Source organism: Cebidichthys violaceus, unplaced genomic scaffold, assembly GCF_023349555.1.
Source record: "Cebidichthys violaceus isolate CVI_PGR_0920_01 unplaced genomic scaffold, fCebVio1.0.p SCAF_9, whole genome shotgun sequence".
Lineage (NCBI taxonomy): Eukaryota > Metazoa > Chordata > Actinopteri > Perciformes > Stichaeidae > Cebidichthys > Cebidichthys violaceus.
The window spans coordinates 7529272-7557024 of record NW_027176975.1 but is presented as its reverse complement, the minus strand read 5'-3'; the positions used below and the strand labels follow the sequence as shown (position 1 = coordinate 7557024).

The window sequence follows — 27753 nt, the reverse complement described above, 5'->3', positions numbered from 1 at the left end:
ATTCACACATTTCTTTGACCGACCGCCCCCCCCCCCCCCCCCCCCCCCCCCCCCCACCAGGGCAATCAGCCCACTGAGAACAAAGAGTGGATACGATGAACCACGTCGATCGGGGGGGGCATTCATTAACTGTAATGATGGTATTGTTGTCCAAGTTGCGTCCTCTTTCTCCAGGCATTGAATGCAGCCTGCATGCACACACACACACACACACACACACACACACACACACACACACACACACACACACACACACACACAGCTTAGTTAACAGACTCTCATGCAGAGGAAAAGAGGGATCTTGCAGGATTTCAAATTTTGTTGTTGCAAGACAGACAGAGAGAGAGTGTGTGTAAGAGGTGTGTGTGGGAGACCACTGTGCCTGTGCCAAAGCTGGGTTCATGCTTCATACAATAGCAGGAGTGTGGGTGAGGGGAACGTGCTTTACTCTAAAGGGAGTAGTGATGCCTTTAGGGGTGAGAGCTAGATTTCCCATCCAGAGCCCTCTTTGTAATGGAATGCAGCCATCTACTTGAGTTGACCTCCAAGTAGATGGCTGGAGTTGACCTCCAGAGACTCTGCTGTCTCTGGAGTCTCTGCAGTCGTCCTCATGTGGACTGAAGTGCACTGCAGACGAGTGAAGAGCAGATCCATGTGTGTTCTCCAAGTACATTGTTATTAATATGAAGGACAGTTTTCTACAATCTAGATCGCATGCCATAACATGTCAGTCTCAGCTCTTACATGGTTTAAATCCATCTACACTTGTAATCCTGTGAGAAATACCCAAAACCCAAAACAGTGAAATCATGAGTGCAGAGGTTGAGGAGGGGGAATTATTGAAGCGGTCTCACTTTACCCTAAACCATGTGTTCTGTGTACTTTTCATACTCCTCCTTTGCCCTCTCTCTCCCCCCTCTTTGGGTAATCCCGTTATGTTTTCCTGTCTTAAGTTCCCAAATGTTTATTTTCCATCTTGACAATAAGCTCTCTACTTCTCTTTCCTCTGGATAGAGATAGATCATAACATCTGATTGGTACAATAAGGGAGGCTGTTGAAGAAGAAGAATATTGCAGGTGCTGCTTCGTGGCTTCTTTTAGTGTAGCACTTGGCGTTGACCGTGGCCGCTGGCCACTGAATGGCAAAGACATGCTTCCTGGCAGCTAATGAGGTGCTGAACCCAGCCTGTTGTTTGTATCAGGAGCACCTGGGCCGACCAGAGCCAGACCAGGCCAGACAAAGGAGTCAGTCTAGCATTTCTAAAAGGTCTGCCCATTCAAAACATCCAGAACCCAGCAACACAAACACCCACACTTCATAAAATGAAGGCAAGACAGAATGTGAGCCGAGACTGCCCATTCTCTCTGCACAAGGAAACTATTGTTTGTCTTTACACTCCCTCTCTGAAAGGCTTAGCTATTGTATACTCCAAAGAAACAAGGCCAAAGGAAAGCAGCTTGGCAAAGATGTTTGTCTCTTGAAAATGTAACTATGACAAAAGCAGCAACTGTCTGGTGATTTCCATTTCTGTCTCGTCTACAACTCTTAACTTATTGTATTCTTATTGTCGGCTCTCTCTGGCTTTCTAATATTGAGAAGTTCAGCTGGACGATAGAAACCCACGGACTGAAACAAGTTGATTTCTGGTATGATCCTCAGTGAAACATCAGTGGAGTGATGACATAACATTAAACACACATGACATCATGACACCTGCAGCTTGTTAATGGGTGTTTGGAAGATGGATCAGTTGGACTGTTTTCTTGTCTCTTATTCTTTAGAATAGAGTTGTTTTTCTGTTGACCATTACTGCCCACCACATTGCAACTGTCATTGGCACCTGTGGCCCCCAAAAAACATCAACCGATCTGTTTATTTTTCTTCCTACAATTTCAGCACATGGCATCGACAGTATGGTTAAGGTTAGGCAACTAAAACACTTTAGTAAAAGAGAGATTGTGGTTACGGTACAAGTAAAAAACAAGCATCTGTGGAGCGCCTTGGTAGCTGAGTGGTTCCAGCACATGCCATAAAGCTGGGTTCGATAAAGGAGCAGACACACAGGATGACTGGTGACCTCCACACTCTTGTTTCCAGATCTCTGCATAAGGAAATTACTACTTCCTGCATTGGCACTTGACAAAAGAATTGCAGAATCTTCCAATATAACAGAAATTTCTATTGTATTTGCTTCACGTTTGTCTGTCTGTCAGCTCTGAAAATAGTGAAAAATGCCCATTAGAATTTCCCAGAACCAGAAGGAACGTCTTCAAATGTCTTGTTTTGTCTGACCAACAGTCCAAACCCCAAAGATGTTCAATTTTCAATGACGTAAAATAGAGAAAAGTGGCAAAACCCCACATTTGAGAAGCTGAAACCAGAGAAGCGTTGGTGTTTTTGGTTAAAGAATGATTTGATTAATCGACTAATCCTCTCGGCTTTAATGTCAGCAGTATGTTGCAAAAAACAGTTTAACTGATTTTCATTTAATTTGGTGGACAGACAGGTATCGGGCCCTCAAACAAATAAATAGATCTTAGTGAGAATTTGGAATTGTGATATCCACCATTTGATCACCAGTATGATGGTTAATGGACTGCACTTATATAGCGCTTTTCAACCTCAATGGACAAAGCGCTTTACAACTTGCAATTGTAATGGCAATTGTAGAAACCTCCAAATCTGAAGATTATGTTTTCAAGGTACAAAAATTGCTATAAATTTGAATCCAAGCCACAGAGGTGACGTTTTTCTGTGTCTTCATCTTCTGTTACAGATGCAGGGAACCAGCTTGCAGCTCAAGAGGCCGTCAGGAAACCATCCACGCTACGCCGCCCGCCTGCACGCACAGGAGAGCCACTCTCCAGTAAGAACATGTTACTACTTTGACTATACGACAAATTAGCAAAAGCTATGCTACATGTTTAAGTGTCTCATTCCTGATGGTAAAAAAAAAAACTTTTTTGTTTTTTAGATTGTCTCAACTGCAGTCGAATCACAGCTTTGACCGACAGGCTGAGCTCACTGGAGGCGAAGGTTTGGACATACTCATCCAGCCACATTATCTGAATCACTGAGATATACATTGATCAAGCATATTGATTTGTTTTATGTCTTCCTGAACCAGGTCCAGTTATACACTGCCCCGGCATCCATATCACATCGCAACCTTCAGGGTAAAGGAGCAACTGCACCAGAGGCCTCATCACTGATGGGGGCTGTGCCCGCTCAGGGAGCTCCTGGTGAGCAGGGACCCGCAGGTAGGTTTATCATGCTGTGATGCATGAATATGTTTGAAGTTAACAATGAAAATACAGCATATTTCCGTCTGGTATTTTGATAATTGAGTCAGAATTCACTCTCAGCTCTCAGCTTTTCTCAGCGAGCAGCAACTCTTTGTTCTGCCCTCTACCTGCTCACCTCTGCTCGGATCCTATTTCCTCCACCGCACTCATTTCCTTTAACTTCAGACCACGAAAATCTCTCTCTCCTCTCCTGGAGTCGAGTGCAGCACTGTGAGAGTTCACTAACGTTCACTAACTTTAAAAAGTGATATTAAAATGTGTTTTAACCAGAAGTTATACCCAGTTGTAACCACTATGTGAAGGCATTTTATGTGATTATAGAACATTTCAAATAACTCGCAGAATTCTTTAATCCCCGTGGAAATGTGTGCTGTCCATGCTCATTCACTCATTCACTACTGTTTATAGAACAGACACTCAGTAGTTTTAGACTTTGTCAAAACCTAGCACCTACATTACCCACAATGCAACTTGACCACCGCTTGACCTAGTCGCTAATTTAGCTCAAGCTGCTAGCCTTAAGCAGAGATGAGGATCTGGCTACAGAGGTCTGGTAAACTCTACTTTACTCTTCTACCTCCACACCTTCAGATCTCTCGACTCAAGTGACATCACTTGAGGTAATTTTGTCAGACACCCCCCAGCTCCCTCTGGAGACAGAAAGGACTTTGTACAGGTTTTTTTCCGCTTTTGCTGTAGAATTCAACCATCAATCATTTTCAGAAAGCCATTAGCTGAGTCCAAATGAATTAATCACTCCTTTAAAAACTCCTAACATTTTGCTTTTCTTTAATTAACTCTTTAGTATTTTGGAACCGAAATTTAAATCAGCCCTAATTAAGTATTTTTGCTCTATAACTTAGACAAAATTTAGAGAGTTTCACCCCACCCCTCACTGGACTTTACACAACCTCTTCTCTAGGTGTTTTGAGACAGAATTTTGTTCACAGAGCTACACCGCTCATCTCTGTTTTCATTACAGGTCCTCAGGGTGCAAATGGGAGAGATGGGCTTCCTGGCAGAGAAGGTAACTTCGTTGCTTTCAGCCCATGTAAAACCATTTAAGATGAAAACAAGTTAAGGCTTCGTGATTACTCATGACTGTTTCCTCCTCTTAGGGAAGCCAGGGTCTCGAGGGCTGCCAGGTCCCAGTGGGCCTCGGGGGGAGGCTGGGACAAGGGGCCCATATGGAGCCCCTGGATCGAAGGGATCTTCAGGACCTGCAGGTAAGGTAGAAATAGAGTTCACGGTTGTGAGGTGAGAGAAACAAATGAACCTTGCCATACACGATGTTGACACAGTTTGTCAACAAGCATGTTGTAATGATTTGTGTGTGTCATCGAGAGAGACAAGGCTTGTTGCAGGGCAGTTGTATACTTGCCTGTCCACTTAATCTATTGTCTATAGAACAAGATCCCCAACAAAAGACCGATCCGTGTTGTGCTGCTTCAGATTGTTTGTCTTTCTCTTAAACCACTCAATCAAACCCACAGACCCTCTAGCGGTAAATGTTGGAGCGTCTCAGCAGCCTGCTGGCAATTTGCTGGAATTTGGTCATTTTGTTGGTTGGCTTTTTAAATCACATGTTTCTAAAAAAAGTGCTGTTTCAGTGGGCAGCAAAATCATTTGTTTTCAGACTACATATAAACTCCAACAAATATGTGCTGCTGCTCACCAACCAGAGTCATACATCTGCTCTATGTACTCAAAGCTCACTGGTTAGTATGTAGAAATAATAGATGACCTGTTGGGGAACAAGTAAGTCCACAGGCAGCTGTGACATGAATTATGACTAAGTAAATGGCAGTATAGGTTTGTCACGACGTCTACTCTTGTTATTGGCTGTTGTTTCTCTGCTCTGGATCATGAAGGGAGTGCCTCTCTCTTCTCAGGCTAAAATACGACCCCTGCTCTGTGCCTGCTGCTTGGTAAAGATGAGATTTAGAGCAAAAGTTAAACTACAAACCCACTTTCCAAGAAGCGCCATGTGACTTCAATCTGAAATGAACATGATCTATACATACACAAATCCCAGGTCCTTATGATTTCCATATGCCTGTGGTGTTATTGTTTTTTCTATCTCCATTTCTTCATAAGTGCCCAAAGCCAGAGCTATGTCTTAAGTTGCATCCGAAGCTCTGTTTTCCTTATTGTGCTGATTTTTTTTTTCATTTTAAAGAGAAAGATAAACACAGAACTGGAATGTGTCCAATGTCATGGAAAATATAGACAAATATGATTTTGAGGTCATTGGAAAGATGGGAGAAAAGTGAACTTGTGTTGTTAGGAGAAGTGGTATTGTACGTTATGATGTATCCTGAGAAGTTACAGTAAAATTGTTCTACAAACTTTGACTTATATTTTGATGTACCATCCCCCGGCTGCTCTAGGGAACCATTATTCTGCAGGAACAATTTAATTTGTATCACCCAATGTCTCACATAGACTCTAAATGGCCACTTTGATTGGCCATTTGAACCACTACCCTGCAGATTGTAGCTTACAGTCTCCCTGGTGCAGCCAAAACACAGCCGGTCATGCTGCAGTGTTTACCAAGACTAAGTGAAAATGGCCCACAGAAGTGTCAAATCAGAGCTGTAATAACATTACCTTGCAAAGCAGTAATTAGTGGGCTGTCATTGTCAGTTGCATCAGTACATAAACAGAGAGGTGATGAGTCTGGGTCTGTCGGAGGGCAGGAGGTGGTGTTTAGGGTGCAGCATTACTTCAGGCGAGTCCAAACAATGAGGTCAGATGTATTTGTGGTGGTGCTTTTTTTTCCACCTTCAAAAAATGTCTGGGGGAGGAGGAGGGACACTTCTGGACCAGCCCATGCGGACCAGCTACAGGCTTTTACTCACATGCACACACACACACGCACACACACACACACACACACACACACACACACACACACACACACACACACACACACACATATATGTCCAAGAGCTAGTAGTGTGTATGCAGGGAGCATTTAATTGTCTATGAACCAGTGCCAGCAACACTTTGCAGAGTTTGATGGTGTTTATTTGAGTTTCCCCATGTCCCTAAATCAGTTCCCAGCACCGGACCATTAAAGACCCTCCTCCTCTTTTTAATTACAGAGGAACAAAGTTGGCCAGTTCATACACTTCTCCTCTGTACAGCTGCTCAGTTTACTTCACATGTGCACATACATGCTTAATGTATAGTGACACACTCACACTCACACACACACACACACACACACACACACACACACACACACACACACATATCCTGCCAGACACTATTATGTTGTATCATTCAGCACTTTATCTAATCTATTTCCTCTCTGGTCTTTGTCATAGTTTATCCTCCTATCATCACATCACCCAGAGTCATTTATCATTACCATTCTGCCGTTTTGCTGTGCCTCTCCAGAGGAGATTTTACGATCATATTTTGCTATGACATACCTCTAAAATTCAGTATGTCAGTCACCACAGTGATGTTTCTGTCATTTCTCCTCTCAGGCCCCCGTGGTCCACCAGGACTCCTAGGAGAGAGGGGTCTACCAGGCCTGCCTGGCCCTCCAGGGCCTCCAGCTCCGGCCGGTGCCCACATCCCAGAACCAGATCACAGTAAGACCCTGGACAACTAACATATTCATACAGTTACCATGACACAAATTCCACACCAAAACAGAAAAAAGTAACAAAAAGTGTATTTGTTGAGTCTTAAAAGAGTACTTTACCAATTTAGCATTGTCTTTGATAGACAGTTTGTTAATAAATGGATGCAGCAGAACCAAATATATTGACTTTTTTCCCCCATACATTATTCTTCTGGTCAAAACTTGGTTCCTACATTACCCATAAGGCAACTCGACCACCAACAATTTAGTCGGAGATTTGGGTGCGTTAAGCTAGTAGCGGCTAATGGTACACTAACTGCTTTCTACCTCCACACACACGTCTTTTATTTTCAAACTTGTAGTCTTCAGGCTCTACTGACACTGACTCATTGGACATCCCAAATAGCTTCATGCAACTTTATTCATATAGAGTAGTACTCCTCAAGACCTGTAAACATACTTTAATATGTTAAATCATCTCTTTTATTGCTGTATATTTCATTTCAATGTAACAAAATCAGTTTGCCATGAACCAGCATGAGCGCATGTACACAAATCAAATCAAAGCCTTTGTTCTCCTGCTGCATTGTGATGTTTGGTTTTACAGACTGCAAACTGTTGATATTCATGTGTCTTTAGCAGGCTCACAGACTTGTTCTCTCCTGCTAAAAGCTTTCAGAAGTTTTAGGACTACTGATAAACAAAGGCAACAAAGAGAATGAGAAACAGACAGGACGGTAATCTTCTCACCGCTTCTCGCTCCTTATTGTCTACCAGCCAAGTAGAAGAGAATCAAAGAGTATTAAATGAAGGCAGAGGCAGTCTGAGATCAACTCAGACTTCACATGCTGTGATGAGAACCTGTCCATCACTGATGTCACTCAACAACTTCCAGATGTAGGCAGCTCAGACAGCTGAAGGGAAGTGTGAGAGACAGATGGGGGCCCACTCCGCCTCTTTCAAGGTCAAGGCATCTGCGTTTTTTAATGTGGATTCAGTGGTAAAACAAAGAATGCAGCGCACATATTTGTAAACTCTGGGTTCCTGCGTGGATAAAGCTGCGGGTACGTCGAGGTTGGCATGATGATTTCCGAGACTGCGATCCGTTTCGTTCACATCAAAGTAACAGTAGGGGCCGTGTTGAGCTTCCTTCGGAAAACACTGGTTTATTTGGCTTTTACGTCTGCATCAGGAGGTTGGAATTCCCTTCTGCTTAACAGGAAAGGGCTCCTATCCAGAAGCCAGAACGTAGTAGTGAGGAGGAGCATTGTTGTTTAAACATCGCTCACACGTTATTTATGTCACGTTAAGCCACAGATGCCAGTGCGTTCTTTAAAGGAAATGAAGAGAGTAGAAATAGACTGAGAGAGCGGCCCTGTTTTGGATGTCACCTCTCGTCGAGATCTGTTAGCGATGTGCAACGTTCTGGCAGCTGGAGGATGTTTCTGGCTGTCAGCTCTCCTCCTCCTCCTCCTCCTCCTCCTCCTCCTCCTCCTCCTCTCTGTGTCTCCTGTCTCATGCTGTGATTGAATCTGTGTTTCCATATAAAATGACCCAATGACCGCACACTTCCTCTATGGCTCACATGTTCACCACCCTCTTCCTCTTGTAGACTCAGTTAGATGAAGACGTCCAGTCAGTGTTGTTACACAGTGGATATGGAAAGTTTTTTTAATGACTAGGAAACACAGATCTACTACTGACAGGGCTTTCGAACACATTTTAGTGTAGTTTACCAACCTGTTGAAGTCATTAGGTGAAGTTTTCGTATTTGTTGAAAAATACTGCCCTCTGGAGGTTACTCTAATGTAATGAAGATAGCCTTCATTTCCCTGAGTCATGCTTCTCAGTCAGCGTCAACTCAGTTGGATTGCTTTGTGCACAGCGTTTACTGCAGGAATGCAGCGACTTCCCAGGACAGCAGGACTCGGGGCCCTTTCAGACAGAAGCCAACAACGAAGCGCAGCACTACCGCGCTTTGAAACTAATTATTTCCAAAGGCTTGTGCCTTGCAGGGTTGAGAAAAGCGTGGGCGCATCAAGCTCTGAGCTCAAAAACCATGTTCTGTCGGAAAAAGCTGTATTACAGCAACAAAAAAACAAAAGTAAAACATCACACACTGGAAAGGCTTGGATCAATGTTCTTCACAAGTTCATATCTGTTAAATCACAAATCCAACTGTGGGAAGAAGACATTTCGCCACAGGCTTCTTCAGATTCACTTCAGGGAGCACTTTCTCTCAGGCTACATACAACTCATGCCTCATTCACTAAAACCATGGACTTAAACCTAAAGATCACCATCTATCAATGTATACAACCATTTGATTAGTGAATCTTGTTGGAGGTACAGCATCGCATGAATTACTGCATACCCACAATACAAAGAGAGTAACATTACATGTTCATGTCATGGCAGTGTATTTTGATCATTGAATAAAATTATTGAAACCCATAACTAGAGCCAGGTTTGAGTCCCCATGATTCCCTTAAAGGCAAAATAAAAACAACATCATTGATTAAATATTACATGTATTAAACTGTACAGTAATGAAAAAAAGAAGTAGCTGCCATTAAATACACACAATCTGTTTCAACTCCAGGTCGTGGAAAAGACTTCTTCAGCAACACTTTCCATGACTCACGAGGGTTGCCTGTTCCAGGACCTCAGGGTCCCCCCGGCCCTGTCGGTGAGTGTTTATCACTTTCTATGTTATGTTTATCTTTGTACTGCACAGAGTATGTTTGGGAAATTCTGTCCCTACACTGAAAGATGCAAATATCTCAAATTAATTTGCATACAAAAATACAGCCTCTAGCTTCAGTTTCTGTGATTTTATATGTTTATTGTTAACCAGGTGACCAAACACAAAACATCCCTCAAAGTTGAGTCCACACACTGAAAGTTTCTTTTTTAACTTAATTGGGTCACAAACGCCTACATGTGCTGTACATAACACAACAACACAATGTGCAAAACCCAATTAAAACCCAGCACCACCTCCGCCATGAGGTGCTAACATGAGTCTTTCTATCTATTACGCAGGTCCCAGAGGCCCAGCAGGACCTCCAGGTCCATCAGGACAGAATGTAAGCTCACTCACAGCATTGTGGTGCGCTTACTGACTTTAGCACTGTCAGATTTGTTGCAGTACAAATTCATCATTGTCACTTTGAATTTCCTTCCCGTCTCAATACAGGGGAAGTCTGGAGCCCCTGGAACGCAGGGCCCTGTGGGTCCAAAGGGAGAACGTGGGGAGAGAGTGAGTACACCCACAGCTTGATGATATTCAGTAGGTTTTTCCTCATTTACTCTACATCCTTAAACAACATGCCTTTGGTTTTTTTCAGGGTCCTTTAGGTTACCAAGGAGAGAGGGGCTTCAGAGGCGAGTCGGTAAGCTTCCTCCACCGTGCTGCCTTGATGATTATGGCCTGAGTAAACGAGCATATGGAGGGAAACATCAACACATGTCATAGCTGGTTATATTACTGTAAACTACGCTAACCAGCAGCGCTACAAATCACACTGACCTGCGACCCAACACAGTCTCGGAGAGAAGGAGCTCATTATGTCGAAGTATAAACTGCTGCACCGATTTCATTTATGTTTTAAAGTCATATTTTATTCTGTTGTGAATATTTCTTTGCAGGGAGCACCGGGTCCCAAGGGAGAGCCAGGAGAGAAGGGCTTGCCGGTAAGAAAGTAGTTGGTGGTAGTTCACATGGTGACACGGGCCTGGACAGGAGAGTTTTGCTTTAAGTTAAAAGATTTAACAAAAAGTTTTAAGATTCCTTTGTTGAGCATTCAATATTTCCTCTGTGTCTGTCTAACCCTTATTTTTCTTTTACCTTTTTCTCATTTTACAAGAGCAATCTAAATGTAAGATATCTTTAATTTATGTCATCACGTGTTCACTTTGCAATGCAATGAATCTATTCTGTAACCTAAAGCTCAAGTCTAACCATGACCCACATCTCAGGTTATGGTTATGATCTTTTTACAATCACCATGTTTATGGCTGTGATTGGCCACAAAGTGGTGTTCATCTCTTCTTCTCTCAAGTCCATACTTTCCTCCCTGTCGATAGTCAGAAAGTGTCTGTTTTACATTGTTGTTTCTGTTTGAGTAGATGTGATTTTAGCTGTTGCTCTGTCTGATTTTGTGTGTGGAATCTTCTGGTGTTAATGTGTTTTTGTTTTTGTTGGTCCTCGGGGTGTGCTCTGGACTGCTGTCCCCTGTCACGACACTGTCCTCTTGACCCTAAAGCTGTCTGACTCCCTCTGCAAGCTACTGTCCCCATGGCTACCTTTCACAGTCACCTTTTCAGCATCTGACTTTGGCATATACATAAAAAAATATACAAAATACAATAAACAATATCAATCTTGCAACAACACTGTGCACCAGCTCTGACTGAGTGATTTAATGTAGAATATAGTAAAAATCCCTCTAAAAGCAAATTTTTGATCATTTTCATTTGAATTCAATTGTATTTGTTTGATTTTACGGACTTCAAAATGTTTCAATGAACCACAAAGCAAATGTGTGAAATGTATATGCCAAATCAATCCATATGTGTCGGTGGTGGGTCCTGTTGGGTTTAGAGGTGTTGTGTTCTGATGTGAGTGGAGTGGATACAGCTACCCTATTTCATTCCACAATGCAACCTTGCATGATTTCACCTCCAAGTACCACTTAAACTTTCTTTCCTGGATGTGAAAATCAACCACAAAAAGCATCTAATGAGTGAAATAACACAGGGCGGTTAAAAAAGAAATAAGGCAAAGTATCTCTAATTTCTACATTTTATTTGGGGATTGATTCTCCGATAACAGCGAGTCTACAGAAAGTCCATGCTGGTCTCTTTGTTAGGCTTTAATGGAAGCATGCTTTCATGTTCAAAATGCTGATGTTAAGCAAATATGTTTATCATGTCTGACAGCTTAGTTAAGCATCTGCTGCACTACACTCAAAGTACAGCTGTGGTTGATGGGAATATCATTAGTGTTGACCTGATCGTGGTGCCAAATCAGAACGTCAGAGTATGTCAATACTATTCATCCTGAGGGCGCCGTGAATGTCTTGTCAACATTTCAATGCAAACCATACCGACATTTCAGCCTGAAGCAAAGTGATGAATCGAACCAACCAACTAAGCCACGCTGCCAGCATTAAAATAACATGTAATCAGTTATCGTAGGACTCAGAAACTTTGCCTTTTTTCTCCAAACATACAGTAATCGTTGGTTTGTCTTACTAATGAAGGCATTTCACTATTCTCTGCATGCCTTTATGTTTTCAGCTGTCTCTGCCTGCTTTACTTCTCTTGTTCAACTCCTTTTGGTATTTCTCAAGGTACAACTCATGAAGCCATTGCCTCATCCTTTCTCAAATGACAAATAAATTAGATTTCAGTGTAAATCTATACTGTCTTCATTTTGTCAGGCAACATCGGATAACTTTTGTGACCACGGCGTTAAGAATGAAAGCTGTGGTGCTGAAAAATAATCGTCTGGCTTGAGTGCTACTCAACAAAAAAGAATGCAGATGGCATGATCAAATCTAAATCCTGGGATAATGTAACCCAGCTGTGTTATGTCACGAACATGAGGCTGGTCTGTAACGTGCATGCCGATGTTGCCCAGCCCAGCATGGCAGAGACTGACCTCATATAGCAGCATGGCCAGAGAATGAGGGAGATACAGAGAAATACGGGGAACAGATATGTCTGAGAGTGCTGGGCAGATATGTGGACTGTTTTAACCTTCTAACTGCTGAATTGTATTGAGAGACAAAATGACTTGCATCTTGGCGAGCAGTTCTTTTGCTTGTGCTCTTTACCTTGACGGCTGTATCTATCTTCACAGGGGGACGGCATACATCAGATCAGAGAGGCGCTGAAGATCTTAGCCGAGAGGGTTTTAATCCTTGAGACTATGATCGGTATTCATGGTGAGTAGGAGGCCTGAGGCAGGGTCAGCTTTAGGCAGGGGTCAAAGGTGGTGGGGGCAAAAAAACTGCCACTGTACCTCACTGCTGGGACAGGGAGTGGGAACAGTCACGAGCAGCCCCAGGACTCAGGCTGGTGTTTCCACCCCCTCACACAGTCCCCCCTGTCACTGCTCTCTGTTAGGACATTAGCTTGCAGATGTTCCACGACTTGCAGGCAGACCTTGAGCTTCTGGCTCGCAGGGTGACGCTGCTGGAGGCTATCATCTGGCCAGGTAACACTGAGACATCCTCACCCACAGCTCTGCAAGCCCTCACTGACCTTTTTGACAAGATCTAGAAGGTCTAGATGTTAGAGGCATGAAATGTACCACTTGTACCTGAACTGCTGAATGTTGATCTAGTCACTGAAAAGCAGATGTATTCTTGTGTGTGAATTGTTTTGGTTGTAGCACAGATATTTTAAAGGCCCTGAAAACTTATTTACACAATCACATGAGTTATTTCACAGAAATTTGCTGTTGTGAATTTTTTCTTTGCTCTTGTTGCTGGTTGATGTCACAAACGTCCAAGAACCAATAAGGATTTTACAACATTTGATCTAACCACACCCACACAGTCCTGCTGAAGCCGATTAGCTGAGTGTGAAACTCCTAATAAACTCAACTCATGAAATATATAATACCTCAGATGGTTTTTAATGTTGATTGTTGTTATTTAGTCATGAATTTTATTATTTTTATAAAACAAAAATTTGAAATCAAGTTTCCAGGGGCTTTAATCGTATGTATAATAACCGTGCTTCGTAGGTTAATGTGAATTGATGGATGTAAAGTCTAGCCAGTAGTGCTGCAATGATAAGTCAATTGAACAATTAGTCAAATGTCAAAAAAATCTGCCGCAATTTTGATAATCACTGAATTGTTAAGTCATTTATCCAGAAAAAATACCCCACAAATTGCTGGTTTTGGCTTCTCAAATGTGAGTATTTGCTGCTTTGTGTCCTTGGAATTGAATATATTTTATATACGAAACAACTAATCTATAAGAAAAAATAAATAGACAAATTGATAACGGTCGTTGCAGCCCTAATAGCCAGACGCACCTCCTTTACAGAACAATCAAGCAAAGAAGGATTTAATACATCCCTTGAACACTAGCTAGCTAGTTACTTAATCATTTTGATATAAAAACTGGGCAACTGGTGTCCAATCAAAATAAGAACCCACTCATGACACCTCCAGGTTAACAGCTACGTCAGAGTAGACTTGGATTAGGACTACAGAGTGCACATGTCCTCACACACTGATGGACAGGGAGGCCCCGTTCCAACTGCTGTCTTTCTTCAACAGAGCCTGATCTAGGGTCTGGGGACGGACCGTTTGGCACAGCCTCCCCTAGTTTCTACAGAGATAAGCGAGCAGGTGCGCTTCCATATCGACTTGCTTCTCCTCTGTCCACCAACACCAAGGTTCGAGGGAAGTAGCCCCCTCCCGCTCACCCTGAGGATCACAGGCTGGGTTGACTCCCCCTCCTCTAGGTCTCATCGACCGTCATCAGATTTAGACCTTATCTGATACCCTCTCTGGGCTTTACCGTCAGATTTAAGATGGGGGACACCTCAGGGAAACTCCACTGATACTCCAAAATGCCCTCCTCCATCGGGAAGCTGAGAACTAGTTTGACCCCCAGCCATCACCATAACCAAACACTTATCTTCACATAACACAGCCAACAGCTTTGTGTGTCTCGTTTCTTTGGCTACAGAAGTCGGGCCTCAGAGTGAAGATGTTTAACGTTTGAAAAAAAGGAAAATCTGAATCTTCTGTGGTGCTCCTCGAGCTACAAACTGGAAAATAAGGGTAATTTAGAGTAATCAATGAAAGGAGAAATCAGATGTGAGAAAACAGACTGGATTTGCGTTTTTATTGCTTTCACAATGTAACTGCAATCTGAAGAGATTCCACTATTTAAGTATATTGAGCATGTACAGTTTGCAGGACACAAGTACACAAACAAACCTCTTCTTCTAGTATTAATTTTGTTATAATCATATTGTTTAACTCAATGTTATGTAGTGCACTAAAAGATGAAGGCATCTCTACTCTAGCTAAGATATGTGTTGCTAACAGTGATTTGTAGTTTTCTGGTGTGAGTGTGTGTGTCCCCCCCCCCCCCTTAAAGTACACACTGATGAAGTGATTTAATATACAATAGTATATTTACATTTAGTCTGTGCACTAAAAGCACACACATTTGGGTTTGGTGACATAACAGATTATGTCATATATTATGTTGTATTCTGAAAAGAAAACTAATTTTAAACATCTCTGGAATTGGCTGTCCATTGTAAGATCTTTAACACAGAGGAAATAGCAAAACTGTTAATGGAACTTGAACATATTTTTACCACTGTTGACGGCTTAAACTGTCCTAATGAAAAGACTTGATTGTTTTTTCATCTTATATCAAACTTATTGTGAAACTATTTAAAATGATCATTGTATCTTATTTCGTATGCTGTTGTGTAACCATTTTATATTTCATTCAACATTTTTTTTCTTGCAAATGTGTTATTGTGTTAAGATAATCCTGTCTAGATGATTGGTGTAATAAAATAATGCGCATTGTTTTGTTTTTTTACATGTCACCTCTCTTTATTTGTGTTAACAACACAACAGCCTTCATTAAACATTATTATAGCATAAATAAACAGCATCCTTTTGCTCAAATGTACATTTCAGGTGCAGATACAGAAAGTGTCTCTGAAGCGGTTAAGTTTGCTTCTGCACTTGATTTGAATCACAGTTGTGGTGAAAGAACAACTCAGTCTTTCCTCCCCCCATAAATTCTGATAATTAATTTATCTCTAAAAGTAGCCCACAGGAAACATCTAATATTAAAGCTCAGCAAAACCCAAGCATAACGTGAGTCCAGTTCACTGCACAAGAGCAAACACTGTTTCGGTCCACAGGAGTGTGACGTGGTCTAGGTGCTCTGCGGCAGCAGAGGGCTCTTCCCTTTAGATACCATCACAGCCTGTTCTCCGACGCTGTCATCAATGAGCAAAGAAATGGCGCCATCTAGCTGTTTTGAGGCTGCTAAAGCCACTACAGCTTTCTCTGTGGGGAAGCCCATCTTCTCCAGCTGCTGAAGTCTGAGAGGAAGCAATGGTCTTTTAGTGAATAATTACTTGAAATCACATAAATAAAAATGTACTTGGGAATAATGTGAGAAGTTTTACAAAAAAAAATGCAACATGCTATATATGAAGATATTACATTATTACTAACCGCAGAGAGGAAACTGATGATTTGGGCACCTCCACTTTTGAATCAGGGTTGTCGGGAGCATCCTGTAATGAGGCCAGTATTCCTGCTCTTAGCATCTGTTCCTCCAGTACCTCGGCCTCAGACAACGCAGCAGACTCTGTCAATATCCAGGCAGGCACTGGATCCACCCATGGGTGGTGGTTCGATTGATCCCTCATGGGGGGAGCAGCTGCCTGACCTGCAGGCATCGTCTGAGAAAGAGATCTAGATCTGTGGCAACAGATTAAGTTAAAAAAAGATGGAAATCTGCCTTTGCACGCAGGTGGTGAGTGTGAATATTCAGTGAGACTTTTGAGGTAAACAAGATGAATCAGACCTCTGTGAGGTAATGCAGATGGGCAATCTCAACCTGGCTGAAGAGCGAACATACGCCCAATCGGGAATGAAGTCCAAGACCCTGGTCTCCTCCAGCTCCTGTAACATCCCAATGAAGGACTGGTGATCTGAGAGGTACATTAAGTGTTAATAAATAAAGACATGATGCTTCATCATACATTTGGTGGGGGAGGGGCCACCACATTTCGACTCAAACTCTCAGCAAGAAATCTCACACCTATACTATGGGTCATAGACGATTACATTTTAATCACAAGGCCTGAAATAAAACATACACAAACGGGTGTCCATGAATAAAAAAGTATTTGGAAAGTTATGGTTATATACAGTAAAAATATCTTTTCAAAATCTGCATTAAAATATGTTACCAAACTGGTGTTCTCCATCACTTTGGCTGGACATGATGTCAATTTCTATCTAATAAGAATTAAAAAGCCTAAAAGTTCAACAAAACTAACAGGAAAGGAAGACAGACGTCAATAAAGTGCAGTCTGTTCACATTCAATCCTCAGTAGAGGTCTAGTCAAGCTTCTAAAAACTATAATATGTTTGTTGGGAGAATATATTTTAGTAGAATTAAATGACTGTGTGAAAAGCAAAGGATACAGTTGTGTCCGATGAATATTGTGCAGAAGTGAAGCAGGGCAGGTGTCCCGGGCAGCAGCAGCAGACCAATCAGCAGAAGAAGCCAGGGGAGAAACCAGACTGGCAGACACCTCAGCAGCCTCCTCTGTGCCACCTGACGACAATGCGCTGCAAACAGAGCCAGCTGGATGGCAGAGTAACCACAGATCCGACTCGCCTCACCACCACCGACAAACAGGACCAGGGTGTAAAGAAGAGGTAATAAGGTCGTTGTGAGGATGGAGAGGGCGAGAAAGGCGACTGTTCCCCAGCGACGCTCCTGACACGGTCCAACAAACAGCAGGAAGGCAACACTGACCAGCAGAGAGGGCAGCTCCTCATGACTGAAGGCATACAGGAACACGTCTGAGGGGGGAGTTAAGAGAGAAAACTGCGTTACATGCTGTGATTTGAACACTGAAATATGAGAGCCATGGCATGAGTTATGTTATGAGTTATGATAAGCACACAGTTACCTCTGAGCCTTGGGAAGTCTCCACCTGGACCGACGGTGAGACTTGCCTGGATGCCTCCAGCATACATCACAAGCGTGAGTGTCGTCAATAAAGATGTTCCCAGACAGAATCCAGGGCGATCTGATCCAAACCAAAACCATACCGACGATACACGAGGAAGCATGATTTAGGATAAGCTGTAGTTTCTCCACTCACTTGTACTTTAGTGGCATAATTCTGGTAAACAAGCTACAACTGTAGTTACTGGCTGTAAAATCCTCCATAATTTAACTTGTCAAAACATCTGTACCACAGTATGTACTCTTACAACAAAGATGTGAGGTTAAAATAACTATGTCCTCAATACGTGAATAATAAATGTCATAAATAAGAAAATAAAATGTTGAGGGCTAAGCGGACGTCTACTTCCGCACTCCGTCACGACGTCTTCTTCTTCTTTCTTCTTCTTCTTTATTTTTACTGACAGTTACTCGGCAAACTAGAGTTGGGCGCGTTGCTGCCACCTATTGGACACACTGCCACAAGTTTGCGTAAAAAAGGCTTGTAAATCATAACAAGTGGTGAAACGATAATAAATTAACAGTTTTGATAATCGATTCAGCTTTTATGTCCTTTATCAAAAAATATCTGGATCCAGCTTCTTAAAAGTGGGGATTTTATAGGAAAATGTAATATATTTGTTCGTATAACTGTTGGTCAGACAAAACAAGCAATTTTGAAGATGTCACTATAAACTTCTGGTACTTTTCCCCATTTTTGGAGGAAGTATTCAGACAATAATCGGTCAAAATACCCCATTGGAAGTTAACATTTTGCATTCAAAATCTTGCTTGACTATTGGTAGTTTAGTCCAGTGGTTTCTAACCTAGGGGTCGGTGGGTCTGATGATTGCTACACAATTTTTTTTATGTCCCTAATGTTTGATTTAAAAAAAAGAGGGAGACTATTTTCACTGTAGACCTCAAACAGTTTTTTTTCTAATTAAACCAACTGAGAAGTTTATTGGTGAAATAACTCTTTGGTGGAACTGCGAGCAAATCAAAGACATTTTAAACATCACATGGGGCCTCAACTAGATTGCTTTGTTAGGGATTACAAGCCAAAGATGTAACCTTTGGTTAAATCTTGTACATGGTTTTATAAACATTCTCACCTTGTCAGCACCGACATGCTTTTATACTTTAATAGATTACCATGGTAGTATAGTGTATTATAGTATAGTAAGTTTTTTTTATTTTTGAAATGAATCAAACTATGTTTTAATATTGTAGGCTGTTTAATCTTAAAACGTGGAAGTGATTATTCAAGGGATCGGTCGCTGTTCACGCGATAGCTCGTATTTATCGCGAGATTTGTGTTTCCTGCAAAGAGAGTTACATTTCTCCAGCAGCCAGACTCGTCCAGTCGTCTTCTAGAGGCACATTAAAATGGCGTCGGCTCCGGGTGAGTAGAGAATTGTGAAATGTTATGCGTATTTTGATAATTATATGTTATTTAACTTAAGCAACTAAGGGGTTTGGTTTATTGTAAAAAAGATTTTGCCGGCATAGTTCATTGTTTCGGATTGTATAGTTTCAAATATCGTTTGGCGTTAGCTCGCGCTAACGTTAGGCACAAGGCCTAGTAGTCATGTTAGCTTATCGAGGCGCTGAGGTATTTTCAACCGGATGGGTTTTACATTTCTGCATAATGAAGTGGATAATGGACGCCTGAATACCAAATTTATCGATTTATTTTTAATACGCGTGCCGATAATTCCTATATGTACGTTTGAAGCGCCGCCCTGTTCGGTGAACGTCTTAACCTACATCAGCGTCGTTGAATGGCGTCCTAACAACGGTTCGGTGTCGCGTGCTGCTAGCATTAGCATCGCTGGTCGCGCGCAAATACCGTTTTGTTCGAACACTCAGTCGTTAGTTAACAAACGTTTTAACTTTTCTTTAGCAGATTACAGCACCTACAGTCAGACCACTGCTCAGCAAGGGTAAGAACCAATTCAAGTGATTGAATGCAATGCTTGTGTATATATGCGTGTATGTCTACTACTCAGTGTTACTGTAGTCTTAAAACTTACATTTGTGTTTTCCAGGTATGCAGCTTATGCTGCCCAGCCCTCGCAAAGCTATGGACAATCTGCACAGGTGAGATTTAACATGGTCGGAAAAGCAACTGTTCGACTGTAGCTCACCCTGACGTTTGTTATTGTGATAGTTGTCATTTTAACTTCATGGATTATTTTAAAGACTGAATTTGTTGATTACATATATAAATACAAACTATAGCACACAAACTACAGCACACATCTGTCTTGCAACAGTTAATGAGGGTAAAATGGGAAGAGGAAGCTGTATGGGTATAATGATCAATATCTTATTGTAGCATGAAATAATTAGACTTAAGTCTTATTGTTAAAGTTGATGTTTATTCTACCTAGTAGCTAAAGCGTGCCCTATTTTATTTCTTTCAGCAGAGTTATGGTCAACAGAATTATGGATCATATGCCCAACCTGCTGCTGCTGACGGCAGTTACACTCAGACGACACCTGCCGCTGGAGGCTACACTCAGCAGCAGCAGCAGCAGCAACAGTATGGATCCTCATACGCCCAGCCAGCAGCAGGTCGGTTATTTAAACAGGACATTTGCCGAATATCATGTGGTTCTTCTTGGAACAAAACAAAATGTTGCCAAAAGCAAATACGGGACAAAGTGACATCTGTTTTAAACATGCGTTAGTGCATGCAATACTACAATTTGTACAGTGTCCTTTTGAATTCTGATGCCATTCTGCCATGTTTGTCTGCAGCTTAGAGAGTGTTTGTTTGAAAGACTATCCTTAAAGTCTAGTTGATCCAAATGTTATTTCAGAAATTCCCTCAAATTTGAACTTTATGATTATCACACACAATAAGACACAAAAGATACATTTTTTTAAAAAAATATTTTTTTCCCCCCACAGCTGGCTATCCTGCTGCCCAGTCTGCCACTAATACCTACTCCCAGTCAACCCAGAGCTATGGAGCCAGTGGTTATGACAGTACTCCTGCTGCTGCTGCTCCAGCTGCCTCCCAGTCTTACGGCTCTCAGCCAGGGTATACTGCCCAGTCTGCCTACCCTGGTTATGGCCAGCAGGCAGCTCCCACTGCACCACAGAGGTATGCACCCCTCAGCTTGAAACCAAATGCATGAATTCTACAAGGACATGCTCATTGTTTAACTCGATGCTCTCTTTGTTTAACTCTTATCAGTTACAATGCTAGCAGCCAGCCCGCCAGTTACAGCCAAAGTAGCTATTCCCAGCCAGCAGCATATGGCCAGCAACAATCTGGCTACCAGGCCCAGCAGGCTAGCTACGGCCAGCAGGGGTACCAGCAGCCGACCCAGCAGCAGCAACAGGCTCCTCCTGCTTACCCTCCTCAGGCTTCTGGTTCCTATAGTCAGCCTCCAGCCAACCAGTACAGTCAGCAAGGAGGACCTCCTAGTTACAACCAGTCCAACCATTACAGTAAGCTTGCCTAACAGCTGCTTCTAATCTTCATTGGTACAGTTCATCTTAATGTCACTGTAAAACATATGTTGACGCATTTGTGCTCCTGTTGTGTAGATAATTACAGACAGGATGGCCAGAGTGGAGGTTCTGGTTACTCTGGCTCTGAGTCTTCAAGGTACTCAGGGTCAGGGGAAAACAGGGGCCCTGGCAGGGATGGCTTTGATCGCGGTGGAATGATGCACCGTGGCCGTGGAGGCATGGGCCGTGGCATGGGGTAAGTGTCTTTCCTTAGCACTCAATCTAACTGTATTTTAACTTTACAGGTCCTGTGGCCACTAGGGGCAGGGCTGAGATGAGGGTCATCGGAAACAGTTGGAATAACCAAAGTAGCATTCCAATAATTTATGCCACCTTTTTTCTCTTATAATATGAGGTGGTCGTGATTTATCAGCAATCAATGCTGATAAATTATGGGTTTCCCCTATAAAGCCTAAGGGCCTTGATGGAAGATGTCTTCCATGCCAACACTGGCATTAATTGTAGCTATTCTCACCCAGTTTATCTCAGCCCTGCCTCTAATTTTGCCAAAGGTAAGAACTGTCTGTTTCTTTCTTTTTTTAAATCAAAGTTGATCAGAGACCTGTGCAGAAACATTTAGGTTGAACAGCTTACATCCTAGGACATAATTTGATTATGAGTCATATCAAAAAGTTTTGGGATAACTGAGAAATTACTTCATGATTGGTCAGGTAATGTGATAGAATCTTTTTGCAATTATATCTTACATACACATTATCATGGGTTTCCTTGAGGAAAGTTCAAACACTGACGATCAGCAGCACCCTTAAAACCACTTTCCCACTTTGGTGCATAATTTGCTTTAGAGTGACTCGCTTACAAATACTAGAATGCAATTAGCGGTTGGATAAATCATGCAGATTTCTTTTCCCCTATTGTGATTCCAGCATCACAATACTTAACTAAACTGTGTAGTGTCCTGTAAGACCATACAACATAACCTTTATGAATAGATGCGGGTCTCATGCAGTAAATTCTGCTGCATTTCAAAAACTCATTTTCGAGTGCTATATTTGGGTCCATATATTTCCTCTTGCGGTTTTTCACCCCTTGTTACTTGCGGATACATTCGATGGTGTTATCAGGTTATGGTTGGGTTTTACAAGGCTGTCACTGGCAACAAGTATTTGTCCTCATTTGACTGATTGCACAAATAGCGGAGTCAAATATGCTAATGATACTGCAAGACTTATAAACAAAAAAACAATGAACTACTTTCACTCAAGTTTCTGATTCAATTTTCTGCTTGTGGCACACATTGGTCATAAAAGATGACCAGAATTATCAGTTGATACCAAGTTCTCGAATCTTTTAAAAACATTTTTGTTGTCAAATGTCTCAATATACATATAAGCTAAAAAAATAAATAAAAAATTGGTAAACTGTAGACTTGCAGTATGGTCAAAATATTGAGAGCAAATAATATAAAAAATCCCGCTTAATTTTCTAACACAGCCACTGTTGGTATTTGCCAGACATGTACTGGCAGCGGTTTGCGGTGTCACACCGTAACATAGTTTGAGGGGAAAAACAAGTCTAGTGATATTATAAGACATGAAGTAACGCATTCTATTAGCTCATAACCATGTTTTAGGAGTGCTCTAGTGATTGTCTAAGTGCAGGTGCGTTCAGTCAATGGGTTTTGGTCTAGTGGGATCCAGTCTAATCTCAGCCGTACTACAAAAACCGGCATTCAGGTGTATTCTACTTTTTCTATTGTATTTAGGTGTGCATCCCTCCTGGTAGTGGAATTGGAACTCAATTGAGCCGGTCCTTGACACATTTACTCTGGTACCCTCATTGAAATGCCAATCAACTTTGCTCTTGGTGCAGATTTGACATTTGAGCAGTTTGTCCCATGCACATAATTTTCTATAGTCAGCTGCCCTGAACATGAATTTAAAGGGTTACCAAGAGAGAGGCCAGGGGTGTGGAGGTCAACAGAGGTTGTACATTGTTTTAGCTGAAAAACTAAAATCTGAAAAACTTTTTTGAACAATTTTTGAATTGCCAATATAGATCTTTGACATGACAGGTTTTGGTTCTTGGGAAAGAACCCTTTTTTTCAACTCTTGAACATTCAGTTTTGGGTCTGGAAGGGTACAATTCTTCTTTAAAGAACTTGGTATGTACTTTTCTGGTACACACCAGTCGAAAGTTCTTTTTAAATAGAGTTCTGCATGACTTCTTTCTTCTGGTTTTGGTGCAGCTAACACACACACACACAAACACAGTTTTAAAGAATTTATTTATATGATAGAGACAGCGCTCTAATCAAGCAACTGTGCAGCGTTATCAAAGTAGAGGTAAATAAGAAAGCATTAACAAATTGCATAAATAGGAATACAACCCTAAATACTTAAATATATTCAGACTTAGCATAGCTCTTTTTATAGTTAAATTGTAATTTTAGCTTTGCACAGGTATATTTGTGTGTTCTGGGGGGAGTGGGCACATGATGTCATTTTGAAATGTTTGAAATTGTTTTTGTGGTTTGGAATACAAATGTTTGATCACATTCTTTTGATCACTTTTTAACATGCTTTGTCACATTTATACCGTGCAGGTAACAGTGAGAGCCATTTAAACCCATCTATTCTCTATAAAGTATCTGTACTCAGTGCAGAGCCGCAGGAGGGAGCTAAAACAAAGATTCGGGGTCTGCCTTTTTTCAACAACTGAGGATGGTGGTTTTATAAGCATGATGGGTATTTTAATTAACATGAAAGTCTTTGTATTTGATTTAACGTAACGCTGGTAAACACTGTAAAAGATATATTTTTGGTGTTTTGTCTTGAACAATTGTATAATTGTATTTTTAAATATATATATTTATTTATTTTTATCTGGTGAATGTAATCGCCTCTTCATCTTGTCAAATTTCAGATGCATTGTTTATCTTTTACATTTTCACATATCCGGGGCAGCTGTAACTTGTAACTTTTTGTAAGAACAAATTTTCTTTGGGTGCCGGCTTGTTTCTAGGTACAACTATGCCATCAATGCATCTGAAATATTTCTACCTGTGTACAATTGTTTGGGTTTTGTCACATTTTCAAAAGCTGTGAAAATAATGTTAATCATTAATATAATTTTGCACAAATGTATCCGCTACTCAAAACTGTCACTGAAGTTGTACTCGGCTAGCTAAGGAATGGCACATAGTTAAATAACTTTATCCCCTCAAGTCGATTGTGTTTTTATAATTTTGGGGATTTTCTTAGCTGCTGTTGGGCTAGTTAGAATGTTTTGATTACTCCCTCAATCAAGCCACTTTGCTCGAGCCATGGAAGTGGCTGTAAAAGGGAAGTCGCCTTCATATCTCCATTTATTCCCCATAGCAGCGCTGGAGACAGAGGTGGCTTCAGTAAGCCTGGTGGTAAGTTAACGAGTATTACACTGGTTAGTCCTTTCAAAGCCTTAAACTTTTTGAGCAAATATGCTTCGAGTATTGATGTGTCTTACATTGTGGTATGCAAAATTTATTTACATGAACGTATCTGAAAATATTGGATTTTTTTTTTTTCTCAATGCCTGAGACCATATTCTCTGGGCTACTTGGTATAATTCAGTCACTGCTTATGGTTTGACGATGAGTTTTTGACAGGTTAAAGACAAATTTCCACTCAAATGTGTGTTACTGCTTTTTATCAAATCTCATGAGCCGAATTCCAGGTTTTTTTGTTGAGGATTTCTTACTGGTCTTTGAGGCTTTTCAAATGACACACAGTTATTTGCCAAAGGGTCTGAGGTGTTCAATTTTTCAATTCAATATATCACTTGTGGGAATTGTGGTGTACCATAAGGTGCCATTTTCAACTTCCCCAATATGGCCGGCAGCATCTATATATGGGAGTGTCTGGGTTATCTTTTGTAGTACTCTTCAGGTGTTGTACACTGAACCTAAGTTTCACACACTGACTTTTCTCAATCTGTTTCTTTTCCCTCTCAAATGATGGACTACAGGACCAATGATCAGCGATGAGCGTGAACCGGGTGAGTAGTCATGTTGTTAGACCCCCATTACTCCCTCATATACACAATACTTCTTGTTGACGTGGTGTTGGGGAAGATTGTTTTGCTGTGCATTTATATTTTTGTGTATTTGTTGCAGGACGACCTGAAGAGCAGGATGACTCTGAAAACAGCACAATCTACATCACGGGACTGACTGAGAAGGCTAACCTGGAGGAAATGGCTGAGTTCTTTAAACATGTTGGCCCCATCAGGGTAAGCATAGATCTTCATTTAACATATTGCCGTAAGCAGAGCTAATGTGGGAACTAACTGTACTTTTCTTTGTGTGTCAAGATTAACCGCAGACTTGGCCAGCCTGCCATCAACATTTACACAGACAAGGACTCAGGAAAGCCCAAGGGAGACGCCACCCTCTCCTACGAGGAGCCAATCTGTGCCAAAGCAGCTGTGGAGCATTTTGATGGTACATTTTACTGGCTGTGCACATCAGACCGGAACAGAATACCCAATACATAAATCTAAACTGAAAACATTCCTTCAAGTAATATAACTTGTCAATTGTTTTTTTTTTATCTTGAATCGTAGGAAAGGAGTTCCAAAGCCGAAGGCTTAAGGTGTCGATGGCACGTCGCAAGCCTATGATGGGTGGAATGAGGGGCGGCATGCCCATGAGAGATGGTATGATGGGTCGTGGAGGTAAATGTTAGCGGTATTAGTTAGTGTTAGGCTTGCGTCACATGACAAACTTGCAGAAACGGTTGAACCCTGTAGCATATCAAAGCTGTCAACTGCACCCTAGTTGCTGGAGACAACAGAAAAATATATAAAAGCGAGGGGAATATGCTCATGATTAAAACATTTCTTTGTCGTTTTTGCATCAGGTATGATGGGCCGTGGAGGAGACCGCGGCGGGTTCGTCCCACGCGGTGGTCCTCGTGGAATGGGCAGAGGTGGACCCACAGGAGGCAACATGCAGCAGAGAGCTGGGGACTGGGAGTGTCCTAACCCGTATGTGTTACTTCATAGTGCAGTGTCTGTTTTTGGAGTCTTTATTGTATAAAAGATTGGTTTATAATTGATTTAATGGTCTGTGTCCACAGGGGTTGCGGCAACCAGAACTTTGCCTGGCGGATGGAGTGTAACCAGTGCAAAGCCCCCAAACCAGAAGGGTTGGGCGGTGGCCCTCCTTTCCCCCCCAGCGGTGACAGAGGCAGAGGTGGAATGGGAATGCGTGGAGGCAGAGGGATGGACCGCGGTGGGCCGGCGGGAGCCGGCGGCCCAGGTGGTCCTGGAGGTTTCCGTGGAGGTTGGGGAGGCGACCGCGGTGGATTCAGAGGACGGGGTGGAATGGATAGGGGGGGGTTCCGTGGAGCCGGGCGTGGAGGACCACCCATGGACCGAATGGGTGGCAGAGGGGGAAGAGGAATGGGCCCACCAGGTGGAAAGATGGATATGAGGTAGGATTAAGACTCGTAATGTTTTCTCTTTTTCAGCGAGAAATTCTATTGTCATAATGTAAGCCATTGGAAAAAAACAGATAAATGCAAACCTGTGATCTGAATTTAATGTCAAAACCTGACTCTGCAAATATGTCACTTACTACTTTTCTGTTGTTGGTTTTTTTTTAGGGACCATCGCCAGGAGCGCAGAGAGCGACCCTATTGAAGAAGTTGTTGACTGTTCCTCTTGTGGAATTTGATTTTTAAAGATCATTTTTAATTTATGATTCCATATTTCAATGGTTATAGAACTGCTTATAAACATCCTGTGCAGTTTCATTCACCTTCTGTTTCCATTTTTTATTTTAGTTGACCCATGTTTATGCCGCATCTTGTATTGTGCATGTTTTTTTTGTTCTTTTTTTTAAATGTGCTGATTAGATTTGACATTGTGTTGTAAAATGTTTTTTTCCATTCGTTAACATAACTGCTTCCCCTTTCCCATAACTGGCAATTGTATGATGACAAATTTGGGAAATAAAATTTTACTGATTTGATGTTTTTGAGTTGTGGCCTTAATTTCAACTTTACAAAGTCACGTCGTGCAGGGAAATCATTAATGTAGTCTCTTTTAGATTTTAGATGGTGTAGAGGAGTTATAGTTTCATAAGTCACATTTATGTTTTTATGATCTGTAGAGATTATGACGGCAGTCGTGTACGACACATGCACATGACTCGGTCAACACTTATTCCACCACAGATGATTTAGTTATCGTGTAATAAGCCATATTCCTCTCAGATCTGTGATAACTTTCAGAAGAATCAAACCTCATCGCTCTCACTAGAGACACAGTTAAGGGTGCCTCAAGAAGAAGAAGAAGAAAAATCAGTTATAGACTTTTCTTATATTGAGTAGCCTGAAAAATAGTGTTTGTTCCTAAGAACACTTCAGGATAATATTTCTATCTGACAGTTTAATACCCAAAATGATCCTTTACATTGTTTTTAATCTACTGTGCATTCCTTGTCTGTAGGTGGAGCATATGTGCAGGTCTGAATGGCTGCTGCTGTTACTTTGGTTTCCAATAGCTGGAGCAGTTTGAACTGAAACTTAAGTGCTGCAGTTGTGACATAGATGTTTCGGT

The 27753-nt window shown here is 41.7% G+C and overlaps 3 protein-coding genes across 10 annotated transcripts in view; 2 read left to right on the top strand and 1 right to left on the bottom strand.

The window, feature by feature from the left end:
• Positions 1-15038, top strand: part of emid1 (EMI domain containing 1) — a 50462-nt gene extending 35424 nt beyond the window's left edge. The window contains exons 4-17 of one of the 3 annotated variants that reach the window (XM_068703301.1): positions 2778-2867; positions 2976-3037; positions 3129-3261; positions 4289-4333; positions 4425-4532; positions 6804-6911; positions 9507-9593; positions 9950-9993; positions 10104-10166; positions 10255-10299; positions 10556-10600; positions 10774-10785; positions 12774-12858; positions 14208-15038. In XM_068703301.1, coding sequence (XP_068559402.1) covers positions 2778-2867; positions 2976-3037; positions 3129-3261; positions 4289-4333; positions 4425-4532; positions 6804-6911; positions 9507-9593; positions 9950-9993; positions 10104-10166; positions 10255-10299; positions 10556-10600; positions 10774-10785; positions 12774-12858; positions 14208-14341 — 1061 coding nt within the window. In that variant the 3' untranslated portion in view covers positions 14342-15038. Of the gene's footprint in view, positions 1-2777; positions 2868-2975; positions 3038-3128; positions 3262-4288; positions 4334-4424; positions 4533-6803; positions 6912-9506; positions 9594-9949; positions 9994-10103; positions 10167-10254; positions 10300-10555; positions 10601-10773; positions 10786-12773; positions 12859-13039; positions 13131-14207 lie in introns of all 3 variants that reach the window. The other 2 variants (XM_068703302.1, XM_068703303.1) reach the window with 2 other exon arrangements.
• Positions 15039-15482: 444 nt separating this feature from the next.
• On the bottom strand, positions 15483-18044 carry rhbdd3 (rhomboid domain containing 3). The gene is made up of 5 exons (XM_068703304.1): positions 17624-18044; positions 17130-17513; positions 16504-16630; positions 16149-16397; positions 15483-16012 (listed from the first exon to the last, which is right to left on the bottom strand). Exons 1-5 carry the CDS (start codon positions 17784-17786, stop codon positions 15844-15846), a joined length of 1092 nt encoding a protein of 363 aa, XP_068559405.1. The 5' UTR covers positions 17787-18044; the 3' UTR covers positions 15483-15843.
• Positions 18045-19002: 958 nt separating this feature from the next.
• Positions 19003-27163, top strand: LOC137866881 (RNA-binding protein EWS-like). 6 transcript variants are annotated; one of them, XM_068703091.1, is made up of 15 exons: positions 19003-19066; positions 19568-19607; positions 19713-19764; positions 20091-20241; positions 20581-20776; positions 20870-21126; positions 21226-21385; positions 24531-24568; positions 25156-25185; positions 25304-25419; positions 25501-25630; positions 25753-25845; positions 26049-26175; positions 26268-26624; positions 26796-27163. In XM_068703091.1, the coding sequence occupies exons 1-15, from the start codon at positions 19051-19053 to the stop codon at positions 26830-26832; spliced, it is 1800 nt and encodes a 599-aa protein (XP_068559192.1). In that variant the 5' UTR covers positions 19003-19050; the 3' UTR covers positions 26833-27163. The 6 variants fall into 6 exon arrangements, with proteins under 6 accessions (XP_068559192.1, XP_068559193.1, XP_068559190.1 ...); XM_068703092.1 differs by having other exon boundaries at positions 19004-19066; positions 20094-20241; positions 24534-24568; positions 25753-25863; XM_068703089.1 differs by having other exon boundaries at positions 19004-19066; positions 20094-20241; positions 25753-25863.
• The last annotated feature ends 590 nt before the right edge of the window (positions 27164-27753 follow it).